Consider the following 23,478-nt stretch of genomic DNA (forward strand, 5'->3'; position numbering starts at 1 on the left):
TAAATAAGTGTGTGGGAGCGTTTTCCTGGCGACCCAGGCATTGTCCGAATCTCACAGCACTGACCACTGCTTGGTTGCGCCCCCTGGCTGCTTCACGCTGGTTTGTTTGAGGAAGTCGGGGGTGGGGATTCCCAATGACGTAGCGGGGAGTGTGCTTCGGCTGTGTTTTACGCACCGGAAACTAGTTCCCAAACCGACATGAGCAAAACCAACCTTCCGTGTTGATTTACACAGTCATTTGCACTCGATGTGAAAGTACACCACTCACACAGTAATTAGAAGGTAAATCAAGTAAATTAATTCACGTTGGGCGAAATATTTCGATTGGCGACGCTAGCATGTATGTATTACGCGCAACCAAGCAGTGGTCAGTGCTGTGAGATTCGGACAATGCCTGGGTCGCCAGGAAAACGCTCCCACACACTTATTTATGTCTCGGGAATGCGGGGATATACTTAATTCGGCCTGGGGGTGGCGTATCCCTTTAAGACCAACATATGACGAGTGTTATTTTCAAAGATGCCATTTTGCTGGTTGCCCTGGTTCAGTGTAAATAGAACACTATACTATGGAACATCCTGGTTGGGTTAAGGCAGAAGCATCACTCGGTTAGGGCTAGAAGTACGAACTACTCGGTTAAGGTTAATTTTACCTTGGTTAGGGCTAACCCCCCCAGTCTTTTTATAATGCAGCCACACATTTACACTTGTGACTGTAGAAGAATGTGTGCTCAAGGCTGTCGCAAATCTATACCGAAAGTTTGACTTCGATAGTGACTGTGATAAACTCCCAGAGAGGCAGTAATTTGTCCATCACACCACGCTACATAACATGCTACATCGAGGACATCACACAGCCACTGTGTACCTTTCATCAATCTCGGCTCAGCCTTCAAAACATCGGGTGGCAGTGAAGAATCACCAGTCCACAACCTAAATGTGCAGCTTGACCTCATTCGCAAGATTCATGTCTTCCTCACCAATTGACAAACACATTAGCAGTGTCCTCTCCAACATCAGGGCGACTCCTGAGGTCCAGTGCTGTATACAGAATACATCTTCCTTTTTTACTCATCTTTGAACTACTAGAAATCAAAGCAAATCACTTAACGTACTGTGGAATATAACTGAAACTCACCATTTGGGAAATTCAAATCCCCCCCAGAAAAACTGCCATAACATTTGACTGTTTTTTTTTCAGTCATGTACCAGATCGTCACAGTCTAATGAAACTGGTCTGGTGATGCTTCTCTGGCTACAGGGAAGTATTGAAGAGCAGAATTCTTGGTAAGAAAAATAAAAGTTTTGTCATCGCAGATGGAAACATCAATTATTGAGTTGCACAGTTGCTGCTTTAGGCACCCGCCTCTCTCAACCCTTAATAGGATAAAGGGGGAATGGAAAATGAGGTTAATGAATGATCGTTTTACCGAACAATAAACTGTATATATGTGTTCTATACTTTATTCTATTTTAAGGATGCCTTTCATATAATCCAAAGAATATTTATCTTTATAATACTTGACTGTCTGTTCAAACTTATTATAAATTTGTAAATGTCATCATGATGTTTTGCATCACCTTATGCTGACCAGAGTGCTACAACAAAGAGGTATATGGATTTTTCCGTGATTATTGCAATTATAGTTTCCTCAGTGAGTTTCCGAAAATGATGAAAAAGCATTGTAAGAAATATTTTTTATATATTTGTTTACCACTTAATAATGCTCCTTTTCTGGAATTTCCCCCCCTTTTTTTCACAACGATCCATGTAGGTAAGATGGATGCTTGACACCCCCACTCCTCTCACACATCGATGTTGTCAGGTAATCCATCTCTTGAAATTTTATGTAATTTCCTAGTTTAAGTGTGTGTGGGATGTAGTGATAAATGGTGAGAGACATGCTGTACCATAAGCACTCAGCTACATGTAGGCAAAATTGTGGATGCAAGCTGTTGGTAAAACAGTATGTTTGAGTATACACTCCACATGTAAAGAGAGGGAGAATTAAATGCATGCACACAGTGACATATGAACACATGCAATTTTGCATATGCACGCCGGCACGCAGTCACGTGAGCGCACACACACCTGTCTCTGGACAGGGTGACCTTGGAGTCTGTTTATAGAAGGGAGGAGGAGGAGGATGAGAGGAGATCATGAGATGGACACAGGTATGAGGAAATAGAGGTTCAGGGAGAAGAAAGACAGGATGGGTAAAAGAGGAGGAGGGAGCATGAGATATGGTGGGGGATGACAGGAGCAAGGAGAGAGGACAGGAGGCAAAAGAGGGAGGTGAGATGAGAGGCAGGGAGGGAGGGAGTGGAGGATCTGTTTCTGGGACGGCCAAGGCAGGGAAATGCTGCAGTGAAGCCATACAGCTGAGCTGGTCCGAATAGAGCGACTTACTCAGAGAGCCCCAGACCCTTCTTTCTCTTTCCATACCTCCATCTTCTCCCAACCACCACTTCACCTCGCTGATTAACCTTCAATTCACCCCACATATGGACCTGCTCTATCCCCTCCCCCTTCCTCTCTGCCTATTTCTCTTTGCACCAGCCGGTGAGTGAGCAGATTTCAGAACACATCTGAGTGGAGGAGCACAAGCAGGGTGGGCCTCTCTCTACCTTTTCTTTTTTGTGTGTTCGTCTTTTTCTTTATAAGAACAGGTCAGTTAGTCTTTGTTCTTTAAACGTTGCTGCATGCTCAACTTTTTCAAATCTATCTGTGTATTTGGTTTTCGCAGTCTTTCCGTTGGTTTACTTTCCCCCCCCATAGTTTGTGCACCTTTTGTGTCTACATCTGTCCATCTATCTGCCTGGCTGGTGGGAAACAGCAACCGTCATAAGGTGAGTGCTGTCTAAAGTTAAGAGCAGGTCTGCAGTACATAATGATTCACACACACACACACACATTGAGTTCATAAGTACCAGATAACACTGCTGATAATTTAATGTAACCTGTGCGTTCCATGCAGTTAGACTGTTTATGAAGATTTCTTGTTGGTTTGTTTTAGTACAGCATTATATATTGTTATAGTTTGCCGTTTAAATACAAATGCTGTTAAAAAAAAGCGTGTTTGTGTCGCAGCACTCTAATGTTGAAATGCACATGTTTTATTTGGTCTTCTAAATGTCTATAGTCTCATCAGCTTCTTCTACATTTCCTATTGCTGAATCTTTTTTCATTGACTTCCACAAAACCAGTCTGTAGAAATAAAAACATAAATGCAGATTTAAATAGAAGATATTTCAATAGAAGCTACAAAACAAGGACGCTAGACAACAAGAAAACCAAAACAGTAAGTAAAACTTGTTCCATTACAGAAAGAAAAAGATGTATCAAAGCAAAGCAGGAGGTAAAGCAAAGCGAGACGTAGAACATGAAAAGCCTGACACCCAAAGTTAACCTACAGATCAGCACAAAGAAAACAATCAAAACTACTAATTAATTTACTATCACTTTGATAATTGTTCCAGCGTTGGAAAAAAATATATACATACAGTATTGTAAAGTGATATAAACTATTTTGGTGCCTGTGAAGCTCACAGAGTAACCACTATTTAGAAAATGATGATTTAATTGTATCACATGCAGTGATTTCATAATATAGAATGTCACGTCCCAGCTACAAGTTTGTTATGCGACCAGGTTTTTTTTAACCTCATAAGTCCTTAACCAAGCTTTAAGGAACGCGATGATTGGCGTTAAATCAAGAGCAGCCGTGAATACAACCTAAACAACAATTAAAACGCTTAAAAGTTTCAACTTACCAAATCCAAGTAATGATTTTAACTCTAACAACCACTCAAAAGGTTTTCTGGGTCATAATACATTTTTTCTTAACTTTATCAAAACGTTCGACTACCACCAAAATAGCATATTTTCATGCATCTTTTTTTTTTTTCTCGACTCGACTTTAGTGCAGATACAACGTGGAATATTGTTTGGCTGCAAAAGCTGAAAATACATACTCTACATTCACAAAGTCACCTCTGAGTGATTCTCAGTGGAGCAGTGGTAGGTTGTCGTCTCTAATGAGATCCGAGCGCAGCTTGGCTTTCTGGGTTTGGCTGGTTAGCGCTTACATATGTTAGACACAATTATTTGGATGTCATAACGGTGAAGATAGAGTGTGTGTTCATTCTTTGGAGCAATCCAATATGATGTAGCTTAGTAGTAAAGAAGAGGAACATGCAGTGGGTTTCCTGGTGCCCCAGAGGACATAAAATCACTGTACTAGATGGGACACTGTGAGATTTATGGATATGAGGGTGCTACAAGGTGGCATAGCAGTGCAGCTGTATGCCCTACAATTCAGTGTGGGGTTTCTATGTAGTTCCTCATCTACGTCACTCTGCTTAATGCTCCTCATTTGAAAGAAGTTCTTTGTGTATTATCCCTGTGATGTCCTGGTGGTATAACAGTTGTGTTTTTGACCAGTGTCAGCTGGGACAAGGCTTCAGGACCACCCTGATGTGCATGCACAGATATTAGATGGGTTGATGTGGAATAAGTACAAAAAAAACGGCCGTTTTTGTAGATCTTTATTCAAAATACACAATGTAATGGTTGCTGCTTGTTCAGAAGCAGCACAGTGCAAGCATTAGTTTAGTGACAACTAACATTAAAAGTGACGTAAGAGAAACTTTTCAGGGCAAATACATAATTGGAAGCGCACAACAGTAATGCACAATGTATTTAGTGTTATTATCTTTGTTATTAACCTGTTTATGCTTGATAAATACAAGACAGTATATAATGTCATGTCCTGTCAAACCTTCCATGTTCTGTGTTCCTTGTTTTGGTTTTGCCCAAAATGTTAACCTATACGATCACCAGTGGGTCTACAAACCCTACAACGTAAACATGCATGATTGCACGGTCCCATGAAATGTGACAGAATTAGGGCTTTTCAACAAAGCACCACCATGTTGTGGTTCTTCACTTGCTGATTGTATTCAGTGCCAACTTGAGCTTTATTGATCATCAAAGCAACACCTAATTGTGAATATGCTATTGTAATGATAAACATGGGCTTTTAAAATGACACAATATATTAATTAATCAATAAATAAAAAAATCCAATTAGGGCCTCATACCCTAATAGGCCTAAACAGAGACATATGTACCGTTTTGTTATCGTTGTTATTATTTTCTTACAAAGACAGAAACTAGGCCTAACTGGAGGCAGCAGCCACCCTCCAGTATTATAAATATTCATATAACTCCTTGTTGACAAAGTTGGTGTTATCACAATATAACTGAAACATCCTAGAGACATCCAGACATTAAAAAAGCTAAAATGCTGGATCACCACAGATCAAGAAACGTACGTCATGACTTGTTTGAACATTCAAAGTGCTCCAAACAAAGGAGTAATCAAATACACTACCAGCAACCACACCATCCAAAACACCATTTAATATTTTTTTCACAACATCATCTTTTTCCTAATTTTTTCTAGATGTCACATGCTCTCCACTACGATTATATTAGAACAAGTGCCAGTGTGTTAATGTGCAAGTCAGTATCTACAGTTTCACACACAACTGTTGAGGTAAAGGCATTACTTTGGAGTCAGAGAAGAGACGGGATTTAAAAAAATTCTACTGTATATAATGATCGGTTTTTATATACACTCTTTAAAGTGTATGTATCAAGGCGCAATATTCTCATTAATGTTTCTTCCAGTCTCTAAAGTATGGTTGCTGTTGAGATCCTCTTAAGAGTTCAAAGATATAGGTTTTCCCATGATATGAAATATTTCACTTTTGGAAGCTAATTAATAGTCTGCAGGAAGCAGAGCAAACACAATAAAGTGCAACTAAAAACTTCTGAAATTAAATTAAATGTGCAGATAAATGCAATTGTTGAAAAAATTGATGAAAAAGATTGCTATGTTTGATAAATAGCATCACTTCCCTGCGACAGAGAATGAAACCTTGAACAAGCTTTGACTGGTTTTGATATTGTTTTCTGGAAAGAACACATTTAGTGTCCTTTCGCTGATATTATTTTTCCTTATATTCAATTTTTTTCTCTCTTTTCTCTGACAGATTCATAAACTGTGCATGCTTCTGTTACCTGGGTGGATAATTACGCTTCATAGAAAAAGCAAAGTTCTTCAGAAGTGTGATGTATGCTCTTCTCAGTCAGCTCATAAATGTTAACTTCTTATATTCTATCATGAAACATTTGGTATTATTTACTTAAAAGTTTTTACAGCTTACAGTTCATACCATCGTGTGATATGGGTTAGAAAATAATTGGTGTGTAGGCCTTTGTTTTCACAGCTATTTTCATACCAAAAATACCGTATTGCAAAGAAAACATTGGTTCTTGAGATTTGAGATGGTAGCAAAGTGAGGAAGGCAAGTATCTGCTCTGGTCCACTGGAATGGCTCATTGCCACGAACAGTGGAATACATTTTTTTGTGGGGGAGGGGTCGGATTGGTAAAACAATGTTTTAATGTTTCTAAGTGACATGTGTCATTTGAACAGCTGTGCAAACTAATGTCTAACCCATGGTATTTAAATCAGCATATGCTAGTAAAACAAGAGTTACAAACAACTAGCTGTTGCTTGACTTTGAAGATGGTTTCTAAAGTCTCTAATTGAAGATTCGGGAAACAGTGGCCATTTCTCTTAATTGGTACCCTCTTCTACAACAGCTTCAGCCTCAACCTTCAGCCTCCTCCATCTTTTCCTCTGAAATCAGTTCTTGTTTACACAGAAATTACAGAGAGTGAAATCTTGAACATGCTTTGAATTGGCATTGATATTGTTTACCGGAAAGAACAAAATGACTGTCCCTTATTCAAATTATTTTTTTCTTATCTCACAGTTTTTCTCTCTTTTCTCTGGCAGATTTATAAACTGTCCTTGTCTCTGCTGCCAAACTTGGTGGATAATTACACTTACCAGAGAAACCTAAATTTATAAGAACTCTAATGTATGCTCTTCTCAGTCAGCTCGTAAATGTTAACTTCTTTTATTTATCAGCATGGAAGAGTTGGAATTATTTGCTCATGTTTTTACAGTTTACAGTTCATATCAGTCTGCGATATGGGTTAGTGATTAATTGGTGTCTGAAAATGTTGATATAAGTCAAATTTTTTATGTAACATATGATTGTAGATGCAATGTGAGTTTTTTTTCACATTGATATGTTTTTGACAAATATGTTGTCAAATAGTTCAAGATAATTGACTTAATCTCTAACTACATGCTCACCATCTACTGCTTAGTAAATTCTATGCGGAAGACTCCATGCTGCCACTGGCAATTCTTCCTTTGCAAGATATGTAAATGACTGAACTGAAGTATTGCAGCTATTGCAGAAATTGTAAGTACTGCATGTTTAAATAGTAAAACGCCATGTTACCCTAAAAACAATGGAAGCTGAACTGAAAAATGCCCCTTCCACTTCAGGCACTGTAACATATCATTCCTTTATACAGGATCAGCCAGGATAGATTAAAAAACGGGGTGGACGGTATTATAATATGTCGTAGAAATATATAAATCTGACTATGCTGCTGAAGGTAAATCTGATAAAGTGCTCTGAACAGCAACTCAGGTCATTTTACCCAGTGCAGTAACTCATTCATGTCCCTGACAGGCAAATAAGACATGAGGTTATCATTTTAAATCAACTTTTATATCAAAATAAAACCAACTAACATAAAAGCAACTGGCAAAAGGCAAAGGTAGAAATGATCTATTGTTTTAGATGCTTCAGATCAATAATCATGCTTACATGAACCTAGGAAAAAATGAATTACTGTGTTAGTCCGACTAAAATCATACAAAAACGAGCTTCTCAAAACGGAGCTAACGTGCCAACATATTGGGGTTGGGGATCAAATCACTCCTGCACTTATATGCTCAACGAGACTCTGTACATGCTCTAAAGTTGAATCTTTTTGCACGTTTTTTGTAAAATCAGTAAGGTTACATACTTCTCAGTTTCTTTTGTCAGATGGCCAAGCACGTCAGAAATTCAAACTGAAAATCAGCCAATTAAGACTGTCAATTCGCACCTGCCTAAAGCTTTTCCAGAATGTCACTCTGCTTTGATCAAATCCAGTTTTTACAACCACAGCGTAATCTGACAAAATCCCTTTTCTTAACTACAGCTTCTGCGCAGTGAATTTGGCTGCTTAACATGTATAATGATCTCCCAATGAGTAGAAGAAGCAAAGTGTCTTGAAAGTTTTCCCTTATACACAGTGTCCTGGCGTCAGATACACTTCAATTAATAACTTGATTTTGCTCCCGTGCATGTATACTGGGAGAGGGACAGTGGTTCCAATAAATGGGCCACGTCGAGCTTTAGCGCGACTTACTGTACATGTAACTGTGCTATTCCTTTGAGGTGCCACTGTCATAATAAATTTGGTGGAAAATGTAATCTTTCCAACTTCAAAGTATGACACAGTACTGTGAAATTATTGCTCTCTTTTTGTTCACCTCTGGGGTTTTCGAGAGCATGTTCGAGTTTACAAACTACAGACACATAGAGAAACAAGACATTCAGTAAGCTGATGAAAGACAACACGTACTGCAATGACTTCATAAAAAAAAAAAAGAAAAAGAAAAAAAAAAGTGGAAACTTGGTTATGGTGATTAGCTGCATTTGTGCTTTTCCCCACTGTGACGAGCCACAATGTCTAACTGACCATGGAGCTGTTTCGTAAAAACTCCTAAACTGTAAGGAATGTATGAGAATCTTCTCTGGTTCGGACACAAATAGACATTACTGAAACTGATTAGATGACATCCCTGTAACAATGAAATCCAGCTGTCGAGAGACACATTATACTTGCACTGACTTGATCTATGTCAGGGTATGCAGGCAGTAAAAAGACATGGCTTTGAGGCAATGTAAGAGTCATTGGATTTATAGTATGAAAACCCAAAACATTCAAAAAAAACTTAAGCTCAGATTGTTAAAATTTTATCTCATAAGCTCTGCCTCCACAGACATTGTTAGGTTCATTTATACCAAGCTGTAAGTAATTTATATACTTTTTTTTTTCCATAAAACTTCTGACTAAATTTAAAATCACATATATCGAAAGAAATGAGAGCAAAAATATTACTTTTTTTCCTATATTCAAAAGTCCTATATTCAAAATATACTGTGGAATACATTTTTTTGTTTTGTTTTAAGGTCACATTGCCCAGCCCTAACACTTAATGTCGTGTGCTATGAAAATGGCAGTCAGCATTACAAGAAATACATCGATTGTTATTGACAGTGACTTGGAGCTATGAATAAAAGAATGTGGTGTTTAAACTCCTGACTGGAAAAACACACATCTCATACAGGCATACAGAAATATGTACGCAGACATAGACGCATTCAGTCCACATACACACAAAGAATTAACTGCATTGGACAAACACACACACACACATGCAGAGAGGATGGCTGCATCGAAGGACAATGATTGAAGCGGTGGTTACTACGGCATCTTAGGGAGGGGGTGCGCATGTCTGAAAGAAAAGAGAAAGACGGAATTGTAATTTTATTGGAATAACTTGCACATCCACAGTCTTGATCCAACTGATTACTTTTGGCCAAGTTCTGATTCTGTTCATTACTGTCCTTTTAATGTCCGGCTAAATCATTTTCTGCATCTGGGAAGCATGACACAGACAGATAATGCTAAGAATGTAGCGCCTTCTTGGCTCGACTGTTGTAGACATTTATCTTCAGGTCAAGTTCTAGCACTAGTAGCATTAACAATACCGCTGTGTTTTAGAAAAGGTAGATGTAAACAACATCAATCGATAAAAAAAAGTTTCTCATATAATTATTATTTGAGTTGTTTTTGCCTTTTTTCAGAAGAGTAGGTGAACATCAGAGCAGATGGAAATGTGTAAAGGGAATCTGTCCCAGAAAAAGTGAACATGTTGCAATGCTCACACAACTTATCTCGTGAATGATCGCCTGTTTTCAATTTTGTTTGTCTTCATCCTCCAAGACTTAGTTTCCAGTTAGCAACAACTATGCTATATATGATGGTGGATAATATGAGTTTAGTTTGCACGAATGGATATTTACCAGATGAGGCTTTGGAAATGGGAGCTCCAGAGAATGGTTAAGTCGAACAATCCAGTTATGGTTGTCTATTAAAAAGAAAAGAAGAAAAAAAGAGGTAGTAGAGGTATCCAACAGCATGATAAGTTACCCAATTTTTCAATCAAATGAGAGCACCTGGTTTATATATGGAATGTCTCTTTGCAATGCAACAATTTCCAAATTGTTCCAAATACTATTCACAATAGAACATGGAGATCATATTAAATGTTGAAAGTGAGCCATTTTTCTATTTCATGAGAAACATTAGCTGATCTTGATTAAAATGGCACCAACATTTTTCATAAAATTCTGGGAATTTATGAGAACAGTTTCTGGAGCTTAGAGGGAGGAATGTTTTTGTCTGATAAAAGATTCTAGCTGCTCAACAGTCTTTTACTGCATTCTGCATTCTATGAAGCAAATGTTTTAAATTGGTGAAAGGTTTAGACTGCAGGCAGGTAGGTCAACAACTGGAGTCTACTATGAAGCCATGTAACAGATGTTGCAATAGATGCCATACGTTGTTTAACATTATGAAATATGCAATGCCCTCCCTGAAGAAAAATGTGTGAACAGGAGTATGTTGCTTTAAATCCCGTAGGTACATTTCATCACTGATGGTGTCTTTCAAGATGTGAAACTTGCCTGTTCCATGGGCTCTAATGCACTACCATACCATCAAAGATGGAGGCTTTTAAACTGAGTGCGGATAACAAGCCAAACGGCCCCTCACCTTTTTAGTCTGGAGGATGCAGCGTCCATGATTTCCGAAAAGGATTAGCTAAAATTAGCTTTGGCCCATAAAAATATGGTTGGATTTATGGATCGTGTTCACATATGACTCACACATTGCTATACAATTTTGTAGATGTTTTTTTTGCAGATAGCTGAACCTCTGTCCATCTTTACTTCTGAGAGACTCTGTTTCTTCAAGGTGCTCTTTTTCTATTCAGTCATGTTACTGAAGAAGTCAGATGGTTTACTTTCAATATTTGACACGTTTTTATGTTCTATTGGAAATAAAATATTGGTTCATGAGATTTGCAGAAAATTGCAAAAAAAATGCATTTTGTTTTCATTTACTTTTTATACAGCCTCTCAACTTTTTTGGAATTGAAGTTTTTTTATATAATTTAGCTGTAAATCTGCAATATATCAAAATTTCTAAACAGCCCAAATGCTATAACAAAACCCATGTTTTTGTTATTACACTGCAGAGCAGCATAGTGTGGACAAACCCTTATCATATTCCTTACTCAGAGAAGATGAATTGTCTTCACACTTTACATTGAAAGAGACCACCTACGCTGGCTTCTGTTACTGCCATATCTCAATACAGTTTGAGTCTCATGGTGCATGCTAGAGCTCATTGTATCCACTTTTATATGGTAGCAAAATGAGGAGGGCAAGTATCGTAAGTAGCGTGTGATATGGGTTAGAAAATAATTGGTGTATGCGTGGTGTAGGCCTTTGTTTTCACAGCTATTTTCATACCAAAAATACCATATTGCAAACAAAATATTGGTTCTTGAGATTTGGGATGGTAGCAAAGTGAGGAAGGCAAGTATCTGCTCTGGTCCACTTGAATGGCTCATTGCCACGAACAGTGGAAAACATTTTTTTTGTGGGGGGATTGCTACAACAATGTTTCAATGTTTCTAAGTGACGTGTCATTTGAACAGCTGTGCAAACTAATGTCTAACCCATGGTATATAAATCAGCATATGCTGGTAAAACAAGAATTACATACAACTAGCTGTTGCTTGACTTTGAAGATGGTTTAGTCTCTAATTGAAGATTCAGGATACTATGGCCAGTTCTCTTACTTGGTACCCTCTTCTGCAACAGCTTCAGCCTCTAGTTTCCCCTCCTCCTCCATCTTTTCCTCTGAAATCAGTTCTTGTTTCCGGTGACGGCGAAGACATTTCACCACCACCATGGAAAGGATCAGCAGAGCTAGTGCTCCGCCCACTGATGCCCCAATAGCAACTGCAATGGTTGAATCTCTTGGAGGGGGAACTGAGGAAAGAAGAGGAGAGGGTTAAGCATTTTGTAGACAAAGAATGGCTGGCTAAAAGCTCTGCTGGGCTGATTAAACATAGTGGAAAGAAGGAAAGTGCTGCTGAGTTAGCCTCTGTGTGTGCGAGTAAGTGTGTGTGTGTGTGAGAGAGAGATGCTTAGGGACCTTCAACCTCTTGCTCATCATTAATAAATAAAAAGCTGACTCATCACCAGTAGATTCACATGTACCAGGAAACACACAAACACAGTCCCACTCAAAGTAAGTTACAAATGTTTGATATAAAGTAAGCAACTCTATCCTTCTGTTAAAACAGCAGTGGAGTTTTGTTCAAATCAACAAACGTTTTATCACTCACAGCAAAATCTAAATTTTAGTTGAATTTTTCCTTGAAAATAATTGTCCAGAGTTTTGTCCTGGATTGTTGGGATGCAACTGCGGGACAATCAGTAAGTGTATCTTCAAATCAAGGATAATGATTTATAGAGTTTTTTCTGTGTTCTGTGCTTGCTGAAGGAAGAGTTATCATCTTACGTTCTGTCACGACATTGAGTTGAATGACACCATGCCCCTGGATGCGGTCCGGAGGGTTTCTCACATAACAGTTGTAAATCCCCTCATCGTCCACCTGAACGTCAGATAGAGTGATTGACAGGTCATTCTTATCCAGATTCCCAATAAACATGACCCTCTCTCCGAACCGGTCTGAACGCAGTGGTACCATTCCCCTTTTTCGATAATAGGTCATGAACTACAGAGAGAGAGAAAGTGTTTAGACTTTGAAGATGAGTAGTTGGTGTGAATGTGGTAAAGTCGAGCTGCATTACCATCTCCTCTGTGTCGTTGAGGGATTCTTGGTAGGTCCAGTTCATAGCAAATTTGGTGGGGTCCATCTTATAGCAGGAAGTGAATGTGCAGGAGATTTTGACAGTTGTGCCATTCAGTGCATTAATGTTATTGGCCACAATTACATCCATGCTTGAACAACCTGCAAATAAAAACATAAGCACAGGTAATGCTAAGATACAACGACAATGAAAGTTGTTTTTATATGTCTGCCATTTTTAAGAAATGCCAACAAAATATGGGAGAAAAAAATGATTGCTCACATTTTAGTATAAAAGAAGATTTTATATTAAAACTGATATTCAGTCTTTTTTCCTGCAATATTTCTAATACGGTCAATCGGGCCGGGGTAGTTAAATTGGAATCTTGTTTAAAATCAAACATTAAAGTTCAAGTAAAGTCACTGGTCACATATGTTAATGTCAGCCTTGACTGGTAGCCTTTATCAAGTCTGTCAAATTCATAACTCCAGTGAAGTCATGCAGTGTAAAGGAGGTCCAGACCTTTGACCTACACCACAGCTCTTCATTTAGAGCCATCTAAAGGTGTATAATTTCACATATAATCTGTGTTTGGGAGATCCAAGCTAAACTATGACTACTAAGACATAAAAAAAGCACAGCTGTTTGCTGTTTGAGCTGCTTGTAGGATTGCTGTAGAGACAACTCAAAACCGTGCTCAACTTAAAAAATACGATTTTCGTAGACTCAGGAGTGGTGGTCCAATGTTGTATGTTGCAGCCACAGCAGCACAAATACAACCCTCAGCTTGCAAATGCACACTTAAATCAGAGTAACACCTCTCCAGCTGTTCAGCAGTCAGGATCGGTCATATTTTCGGGTTTGTGTTGCAGCCAGTTGATGACTTGAAAAGTAAATGTTGTTTTTTTCATGGTACGTGTACTTGAAACGCTTGTAACTCCTGTTGGCCTGAGGTGCTGTCTGTTTCGACCAGGACATTCCTAATTTCAAGAATCATTTCATCCTGGTTAAATAAAGATTGAACTGAAATGTGTTTACTAGCTTTTCTGGAAACACATGTTAATATAAACCTGCATGAGATGAAAAGAGGATTCCCCCAACAGCTTGGAAACTTTGCTGAGAGTTCTCAAAAATGTAGTGCACACGAGAGAGCCCAAGAACGTCACTTAATTCAAAGCAGGGGACCCATACTTTTTAGTCTTTTGGTATTTGCCTGATAAATAAAATAAATTATGTTGTTTTTAACTTAATGTTCTTCTTTTAACTCACTGAACTACTCACTACCACTACTGTGAACCACCACTGCTACTAACCAGGGGTGCTTGAATCTTTGCATGATACTGTATTGTAACTGCTCACAGTGCACCTTGAAATATGATAAATGCAATTGTTATTTAGGTTCCACAAGTTTTCTCCTCCCCTGAAACATTTGGTCTCAGCATGGTCTTACACTCCCCAGACAGAATTTGTGCGCAGCTCTCAGCATGCAAGTGTGTGTTTGTGCGTGTGCACGATAGGACTCTGCACCAATCTCTCCTCTGCAGTCGAGTGTTTCTGGCTTCCTTCCCACTGCTGCTGCACCACTCCACAGGCCTGCTTTTCTCTCTGCACTACACATACACACACACATGCACGCACACACGCCCTTGCACTTTCCACATCTCCACCCACTCCATATATATAATTCACATACACGCAAACACACACTTACATGCATACCATATTCCACACGCACAGTGAAGTCAGATGTGTGGATGTTGCGCAGCACCTGCTTCAGTCTCTCTCTCACACACAGATGCAAACACACACACAAGGGGTGCATCGTCAGCAGCGGGCTAACCCTGCTAACTGTGCTATGTCAATGTCATCCCTGCAAACTGACCTATCTGCACACCGAGCTCACAGCAATGAATCTAAGCAGACACCTCTGCCGGCGTCCCACACATACACACACATTAGCACTGCAGACATATGCGCCTTTGTTACTATCAGCCGTACACAGATATACGGCGCGAGAAAGCGTTTGGTAGGGACTCTTACTCCTGCTGACTCAGCAGTCCTGTGGTTAGTGAGAGAGACAGGCAGATGCAGAGACTTGCTAACAGATGAAATACTGCAGTGAGGCACCCTCATGCGACTCCTCCCTCTCTCTGCCCCTCTTTTTTTTTTCCTCTCCCATCTTTGTCCAGCTCCCTTGCCTCCCTTTACGCCTCTCTTCTAGTACCTCTTCTTTCTAAAACCCTGTACTACTTCAACCCAAGTGAGTCCTTTCCAGTACCCCATGCATTCATCTAGCTTACTTCCATATGTTTTACTCGACTGTATTACAAGGTCAATGCAGAGAAAAGGTCAAACAGAGACATGTCTATTCATAAAATAAGACATCTGAATGATAACTTCAACTAATTTATGAATCCATTTTCATGCCGTCATGTGTGTTTCTTTGTGTTAACACGGTATAAGATAGCATGCATTTTTCTTTATTCATATGCATAAATGTACCGGCACTCATCTGAATTGAAAGGGTATTTCAGTCTATCCACCATTAAGAATTAAGTAATTGAAACAATTTCAGTTTATTTTGGGTATTTCGTTTTTTACTTTCTACATTTAACACTTGATAACTTGCTTTACATCTTATATACAAACGTGACAAACATTTCTTCATATTGCTAATGTATTTTTCAGACCACTGAATGACAATATGTTTTGGGACAAGAGAATGTAAAAATAGATGTATTTTCAATTTCAAATTCAAAACTAGAATTAAACTTTGAACTGGATCATCGCCCCTCTCAGACAAGGGCCATAAAATCCCCAGTCGTATAAATTGGCCAAAATTGTAGACCAAGTCCACCCAGCGTTCCTCTCTGTGCTCAGTTTGAGAATTAGAAGAAGCCTTGAAAAGGAAATCGTCACAAAGAATAACCAAGAGATTTTTGCATTTTTTGTCTTGTTTGTTTTGGTCTTTTGTTATGTTTAACAAATATATGTTTTGTTACTCTATTTTATGTTTCTGTTTATGCATTTAGCAGACGCTTTTATCCAAAGTGACTTACAAATGAGGATATCCCTATAACATTACAGCTAACATCAAAGCTAACAATAAGCTACATAGAAGGAAACCACTAGTCAGACTCTGTGAGAGGTGACAGGGTGACTGTGTAGAGATAGATAGAGGGAAGTACAGAAAGATAAAGTGAAGTAGAGGGAGTAGGGAAGTACTGGGTAAGTGCTAGGATAGGAGATGCTCTCTGAAGAGCTGGGTCTTCAAGAGTTTCTTGAAGATAGACAAGGATGTCCCAGTTCTGGTAGCGCTCGGTAGGTCATTCCACCGTCGTGGAACGACACATGAAAAGACATAAGCCTTTTCAAAGGCATTCTTTTTAGGCGAACATCAGTGACTTGAATTTGATGCAGGCGGCTATAGGTAGCCAGTGGAGTTCAATGAACAGAGGGGTGACGTGTGCTATTTGCGGCTGATCGAAGACCAGACGCGCCGCCGCGTTCTGGACCATCTGCAGCGGTTTCACAGCACAGGCTGGGAGAGCAGTTAGGAAAGTGTTGTAGTAGTCAAGGCGGGAGATGAGCATAGCCTGCACCAGGAGCTGGGTGGCGTGTTGGGTTAGGTAGGGTCTGATCTTTCTTATGTTTAACAATGCGAAGTGGCATGGTCAAGCAACGGAGGCAACATGATCTTTAAAGGTTAGTTGGTCATCAATCATGACACCCAAGTTTCTAGCTACCGATGATGGAGAAAGAGATAGGGATTCAGTTTGGATGCAGATGTTGTGGTGTATGGTTGGTTTGACAAGCAGTTCAGTTGGAGGTGATGGGCTTTCATCCATTTCGATATGTCAGAGAGACAGTCTGAGATTCGTGCTGAGACCATGTGGTCGTCAGGTGGGAATGACAGATGGAGCTGGGTATCGTCAGCATAACATTGGTATGAGAAGCCATGTGATCGAATGATCTGGCCCAGTGAGGTGGTGTATATGGCAAAGACAAGAAGTCCCAGTACTGAACCTTAGGGTACCCCTGTGGCAAAGTGGTGCGCTGCAGAAGTGTGGCAAAGCCAAGATACTTTGAATGACCGACCAGTGAGGTAGAAGTCAAACCAGGAGTGTGCTCTCCCAGTGATGCCCATGCTGGAGAGTATGGACAAAAGGATAAAATGGTTGACATTAATGCCATTTTATCTTTTTTTGTATTTTGATGAACTATTAGATTGAATTGAATCTCATCTCACAAGAGTTTATTTTATCAACCAGTAAAGCGAACTTCAAATCTCTCAAAATACTCTTGTGAATGCATGTACTTTGATGTGCCATCTCGCAAAACCAGCCAAAACTCCTTACTTTGGTACGGGAGAGAGAGACGGAGATGAGCCTGGTTAATACAAGTTAATATATACCTGCATACAGAGCTCTTTAGCTTCTTACTTCATGCTCAAGAAGTACAATTAGCTGTCTCTGTTTTATTACAATGTGGAATCGTCTCAATCTCTGACCACATCACAGTGGAAGGGGGCGTGGCGATGTTCTTTGCAAAAAGTGGAGAGTGAACAACATCACATAGGTAGACATAGCAAGATGCCAAACATTGATCTGTGGAGACATTGCACACTGAAGTGATGATATATGAAATGTAAGCAGCAACTTTGTGCAGAGCAAATTAAGGAAAATGTGGCAATTGTTTAATTTATTGCAAAACTGGAACATTTTGCACTGTGGACCAATGTGACTATTACACATTTAATCAAATTATTGGATTGACAATTGAAGTGTTTTTTTTAGTTTTTTCTTGAAAGAAAGAAAGGAAGAGTTGATAATCATCCAGGGAGATGAAAACATATTCCCCTAATAAGCTCTGATGTAGCAAACCTGCAACATGAATAACTGATGAGCTATTTGAGCTGTTCCCACATATACAGGAGAAAACAACTGACTGATGTAAAAAAAATCCTGAAAATATGGTCAAAGCAAAGAATATTTTTTGTGTGTGACCTTTTATAAAATTTAACTTTAATTTTTTCTAGCCCGTTTGTTGCCACCATATGTCATGAAAGCTAGATTGCCACCTTTTGACGTTTCAGCCTTCTTAATTCCTTTCAATGCATTTAAAAAATTTTGGGACATTTGTTAAGATTGCTACAAATTTGACAGTAATTTTGAAAAATGGCTTCTGTTTGATTACAGACCAATAAATACAGCTTGTCTGTCACAAGCCACTGGGAAAACATCCATTCAAAAATGTGCAAATATTTCTGTACAAAACTGGAAATTTAAAAAACTGGTCATTATCCGTTAATCCATTGTCCAGGGGGCTACAGGAAATATCACAGTCTCGGTTAAACACTCCCATTTCCAGATTTCAATTCAACTAGGCATCAGCGAGTAAAAATTTACAAAAGACCAACTTGAAAACATAAAATAATCTGCTGTCCTCTACAAGTGATTTAAAGCTTATTCAAGAACCCAAAGTTTTACAGCTGAGTGATTAGAGGATGTTTAAAAAAAGTTTGCCGTCTGTCTAATTTTCATGACAGTCCTTTCCTAGGGCTCATTGAAACAACCCTCTTAATATGTCACCACTTAACTTAGTTTTCATTCCCTGGATAATTAACACTAGATCTGATTCTAATTTGGCTCTGTGGTATAATTTCGTGGCATTCGCTCTGGCAGGGTTTTTGCTGCTGAAGACATGATTGTTTCTCTGTGCCACAGGCAAAAAGTCATATGCACTTGAGATGCATTCGATTAGGTCAGGACAAGACATCAATTGTAATTAATTTATTGGCAACTTCAGCTTGGCATCTGAACATTTGACTTTGACACGTACCCTTTTTGTGTGAGACTAGGCTTCAATTTACAAATCATTTAGGGGGCTTTCTGGAAAACTGACCGCTGGAGAATGACAGCAGGCAGAGATAATAATGCCAGAGCAGCATAGGGCAGCTTTGGTGGCAAGTGTCACGCTTGTTTTTGGATAAAGGACTTGCATCGTTTTTTGGAGAATATTTCGGCTGCAGCGGGCTGCCTTTAAATTCTTGTATCTTGTCAGGTTCAATACAGCTGAGGTTGTCTCTAGTGCCCCCTGCCTTGGAGTAAGTCATACTGCGTTCTGCACACTGCAGCAGCCAGAGGCCAATACGGCTCGCTACAAAAACATGACTGCTGCGGATTCGTCAGGGAGCTGCAGAAATCCTCCGGGAAGGAGTGAAACATACTCTGATTATGTCATGACTATACTGGGATAGGTCTCAACGATGTAAAATGATAGATAAAGAAAATGTGCAGCGTCAGTGTAATATAAACAACACTAAACTCAAGAGATTTAAAAATAGAACAAAAAAAAAACAGAACCACATACCAGGACACATTCAGAACATCCAAGATTGCCTTATTTCACTGCGGTCATGGCAACCATTGATGGAAGTTCAACGAAAGAGGCCTCAGAAAGTACTATTCGTGTCCATGTCCTCTTATCCCCTTCACTCTTTCAATATTATGTATTATTGACAACCATGTCTGCTTGAGGTAGTCATAAATTCTGGCTGTGTTAAAAGTACATTTTATGGACAGCAGATTTTAAACCTATAAACAAACCACAGAGGGTTCACTTAAAGCTAATCCTGCTGCAGATGTGAAAAAAGTGGCACCGCTGTTCAGTGTAGTTTGGGGTGGTGGTGTTTACTAACTACATATGATGGATAATACTCTTTAAACAACCAGAGTGGTGTCACCACCATCTTTCTGTCAAAGCACTGTTACTGATTAGGCACAATTGAAGCCCCCCCCCCGCCCCCTATGGGTCAGGACACCTTGATCTTATTGTTGCCCAATAATGTCCTTCATAATTGTAGTTGTGGGCTGGGTTTCTATTTTGTGCAGCAAAATACAGGCGGGATCAATCACACACTTGCCTGATGGTGCTGTGTGATGAATAAAAATCTGAACACATTAAGTACTATATACTTTGGCACAGTACTGTGGGTCACCTAAATATGTAGCATTAAATTTGTATCAGAAGCTATTCAATTTTAGTAGATATGCTGAGATACAAATACAACAGAGATCAAGACAATTTCATCCTTTGATGGTATGTCCAGTTTTGGAGAATAACAGGATGTAGTTGGAGATGTTATCAAGTTGGATATAGAGGCTTTGTGATGAAAAGGCACTGCTGGGATTCGAACCCAGGATCTCCTGTTTACTAGACAGGCGCTTTAACCAACTAAGCCACAGCGCCTATATGTATGCCCTTGATTTCAGTGGGAAAGTGTCAGCTCTGCTTCTGCCATCTGAACTGCTGAGTATATCAGATTCAATTTAGTTTTTTAGTTTTTTTTTTTATTATTATTATTATTTATTTTTTTGTTCAATCTTTAATTTCTTCACTAAACTGACGATTGCAAGTTGACAAATTAGAATTCCACATCAGTGCCTCCTCAACACATTGTTCTGCTGCCCTCTAGTGCTTCTCTGTGGCAACTGTAACTGCAGTTGCTAAGCAAAGTTAAAAGGCTCACATTGTGAAAATGTGAACATCACAGGAGTGGTATGCTAACAGATATGCCACCAGCTTATACTTCTGTTTGTGTATGTATGAAGGACAGCAAACAATACATGAGAAACTAATAAGATTTGGCTTCACATCTTATTTGGGGGGGGTGATTGACCTATGTATTTATGTGATGTACTTTTACTAGTTGGTAAGCAAATATGGAGGAATTGTGTCAATTTTGACAACAGTAAGCTTGCAGTGCTGTGAGTTCTTCAGAGCAATTTCAAATCACTGAACATCATTTCACCGATCTAAATGCGAGCCTTTTAATGCATCCTCTCCCCTGGCGCTGCTTAGAGTAAGAGTGTATCAACAACAATGTCTCGTCTCTAATGAGCTGCATTTGATGAAACAAGAAGTTCAAAACATAGCTGGTTGACAAAACCCACCTCCGTCAATATTTTCTCACAGTGGCTGTATTCATGAAAACATTTTTGATGATTTAGAAAAAAAGATAGGCATAGTTTTTATTTGTTTGTCAGGGTGTGGAGAAACCTGGATGTCCTCTCTCCAATATATTGTGATTTCTAAATGCTGTTATCTTTGTCAGCAGGCTACAGAACATGGTGGATTACAACCCCCCACAAAGAAAGCAGGAATGCATTGTGCCGAATTTGAAAGTATTAAAACATTAAATGCTATCTCCTCCATCACACATCTTGTTTCCTGTAAAGTAGGTTAACGGTGATGGCATCAGTCAAGGAAAAAGTAAGAAAAAAAATCCTTTTATTAACGAACTGGGAGGATCTTGTTGAGTTGTTATGGTACACTACACGTTTACAGGTACAGGACAAGTGATGGGAAGTTGACTTTTATATTTTGGGGTTGTTTGCTTATACCCAGTGTGTCTCATGACGTTTGATTAGATGTGCAGGGCACTGTGTGACAGGATGCCAAGCTTGACTGTCAAGGAAATATCACAAACCAGTTTGTGTTTCATGTTATCCTGCTGTTTCACACATTCACGTGTTTGTATAAATTCATATACCTATGAGCCTCTGTCTGCTACAAGAATTATCAGCACCGGATTGTTAGCACCCTATTAAAAGGCCTGTGTCTATCCATCATTCAGCATTGGAAGCGCTGGGTCACAAAACCTATAATTATAAACACAGATTACGCCAATTGTTTTTGTATATGGTGCGCCATAATCCCATGCCAACGCTGTGCAACACCAGGACACAGATGTTGCTGTAAAGGGGCTAAACAGAGACATGATGTGGTAAATAAGTCCAACTAAAATGAAAAAAACCCGAACAGGTATCCGTTTATAGTGGGAGTTTTTTTTTTTTTGGTGGAGCAAAACCACAACAGTGCCGTTTTAATGAGAGGCCTGGTCAAACCATGTACAAATATGGCTCAACAATCAATCGACATTATTTCATATTACGCCCATCATACCTCCACAAACACTTCCCTTTCAATCTCTGCGCACAGCCTAAGGTAACACACGCACTCGGATATGAGTGAAAAAAGAGACATCACTACATTGTCCCTTTAATCGGCGTCTTAATGTGTCATAACACTGATTGCTTTGGCTGTTTTGTGTCTTACCAGAGAGCGAGAGCAGCAGCAGCAGCGCGCTCACCGCCTGAACGCCAGACCTCCTCTCCTGCGCGGGCGAAGACATTTTCTCTCCTTCTCCGTATAAAATTTAAAAACACCGATATGTCTCTGGATGAAAATGCAGTGGAATAGAAAAAAAGAGCAGAAATTCCGCTCTGTAATTGTTCGCTATAATGCTAAAATGTGTAAAAATTGTTTTAGAGGCAGGACATGGCTGGCAGTGTCTGTAGCCTTATGACGGTTGATCTTATGGTTGTCGGTTTGTTAGTGATGGAGAGCTTAAAAACTGCAGGGCTTAAAAACAGAGCACTCCAGATAGGATAGACTGTTCCCACCACAGGAGGGTGAGAAACAAATGCTGAGTGATATATTGTCTCTATAATGTAGTTATCTAATGAACAGATACGCTGATGCACATATTGATAAATAAAGCGTGAACAATTTTATGTAAATTCACATGGCGTTGCTTCGCCTGCTCTCTCAAACACAATTTGACTTTTTTCTTTTAATAAACGTTTGCCACATATCAAGATAGCAGGAATCATCATATAATGTGAGGATAAAAAGGGAGAAACTACAATGCATATGTTTCTATTTCATTCAAACAAAATGGATAGGGTTTTGAGGAGTGGTCTTCCAGCTGTTAGAACAGCCCTCCATGCCACAGCCAAAGGGGCAGATGACTACTTCTCACTTCCCTGAAGAAAAAAGAGCCCCCATCATCCTTGCCAACAGAGTGAAATTTGAATTGACTGAATGACACCTTATAATCCTTTTTGGGAGAGAAGACCCTATTAAGCGCAACCAGGCTTGCCGTGCAGACAAACGAAAAATTAAATAGAGCCCATCCTCAGCCTTCTGCTTTAATCCATTCCATTCTTCCTGTGGGAGGCAGGAGGAGAGGACAGTTCGAGATAAAAGAGGCAAGCACTAAGACATCTTCTTTTCGCTCAGCTTTTACCCTATCAATTCATTTATGGCAGGAGGGAAAGCCAGAAAACGAATGGAGTGTTTGTCAAAAATGCAGGTAAAGAGAGAGGGAGGTTATGGAAGGGGATGGGTTGCAGGATGGAAGGAGAGAGAAATGTTTCTAACAGAATCATACTCTCAGCTCTCAGAATTTGTGTGATGCCAGGGTCCATGGATGTGAGAACTGTAGAGAAAATGAAGAGGGAGACAGGGGCGAGTTGTCATGCCAAGATAGGAGGAGGAAGAAGGGAAGAGGACAGAGGAATAAGGGAAGTTGCAAGTTAGAAGACAATAAGCCATTAGTGGTAAAGGGTAGAGGAAGAGTGTGGGCTGGTTGCCACTCTGTTTATCATAACGAAAGTGCTTATTCCAGTTAGATCTCCAAGGAGAAAATGTTTCCTTAGGGTATAGCCATTTTAAGAACTGACAGAAATGT

At 39.4% G+C, this 23,478-nt stretch overlaps 1 protein-coding gene and 1 non-coding gene across 3 annotated transcripts; both read right to left on the reverse strand.

Annotated features, from left to right (window-relative positions):
* Positions 1 to 4,529: 4,529 nt before the first annotated feature.
* On the reverse strand, positions 4,530 to 22,342 carry LOC142388445 (sodium channel regulatory subunit beta-2-like). 2 transcript variants are annotated; one of them, XM_075473691.1, is made up of 6 exons: positions 22,062 to 22,341; positions 12,942 to 13,102; positions 12,649 to 12,865; positions 11,921 to 12,113; positions 10,077 to 10,141; positions 4,530 to 9,505 (listed from the first exon to the last, which is right to left on the reverse strand). In XM_075473691.1, exons 1-5 carry the CDS (start codon positions 22,135 to 22,137, stop codon positions 10,132 to 10,134), a joined length of 657 nt encoding a protein of 218 aa, XP_075329806.1. In that variant the 5' UTR covers positions 22,138 to 22,341; the 3' UTR covers positions 4,530 to 9,505; positions 10,077 to 10,131. The 2 variants fall into 2 exon arrangements, with proteins under 2 accessions (XP_075329806.1, XP_075329807.1); XM_075473692.1 differs by lacking the exons at positions 4,530 to 9,505; positions 10,077 to 10,141 and having other exon boundaries at positions 11,917 to 12,113; positions 22,062 to 22,342.
* trnat-agu (transfer RNA threonine (anticodon AGU)) lies at positions 20,119 to 20,192 on the reverse strand. The gene has a single exon. It is a non-coding gene; the product is annotated as a tRNA-Thr (tRNA).
* Positions 22,343 to 23,478: the final 1,136 nt, after the last annotated feature.

This window comes from Odontesthes bonariensis, chromosome 9 (assembly GCF_027942865.1).
Source record: "Odontesthes bonariensis isolate fOdoBon6 chromosome 9, fOdoBon6.hap1, whole genome shotgun sequence".
Taxonomy (NCBI): domain Eukaryota; kingdom Metazoa; phylum Chordata; class Actinopteri; order Atheriniformes; family Atherinopsidae; genus Odontesthes; species Odontesthes bonariensis.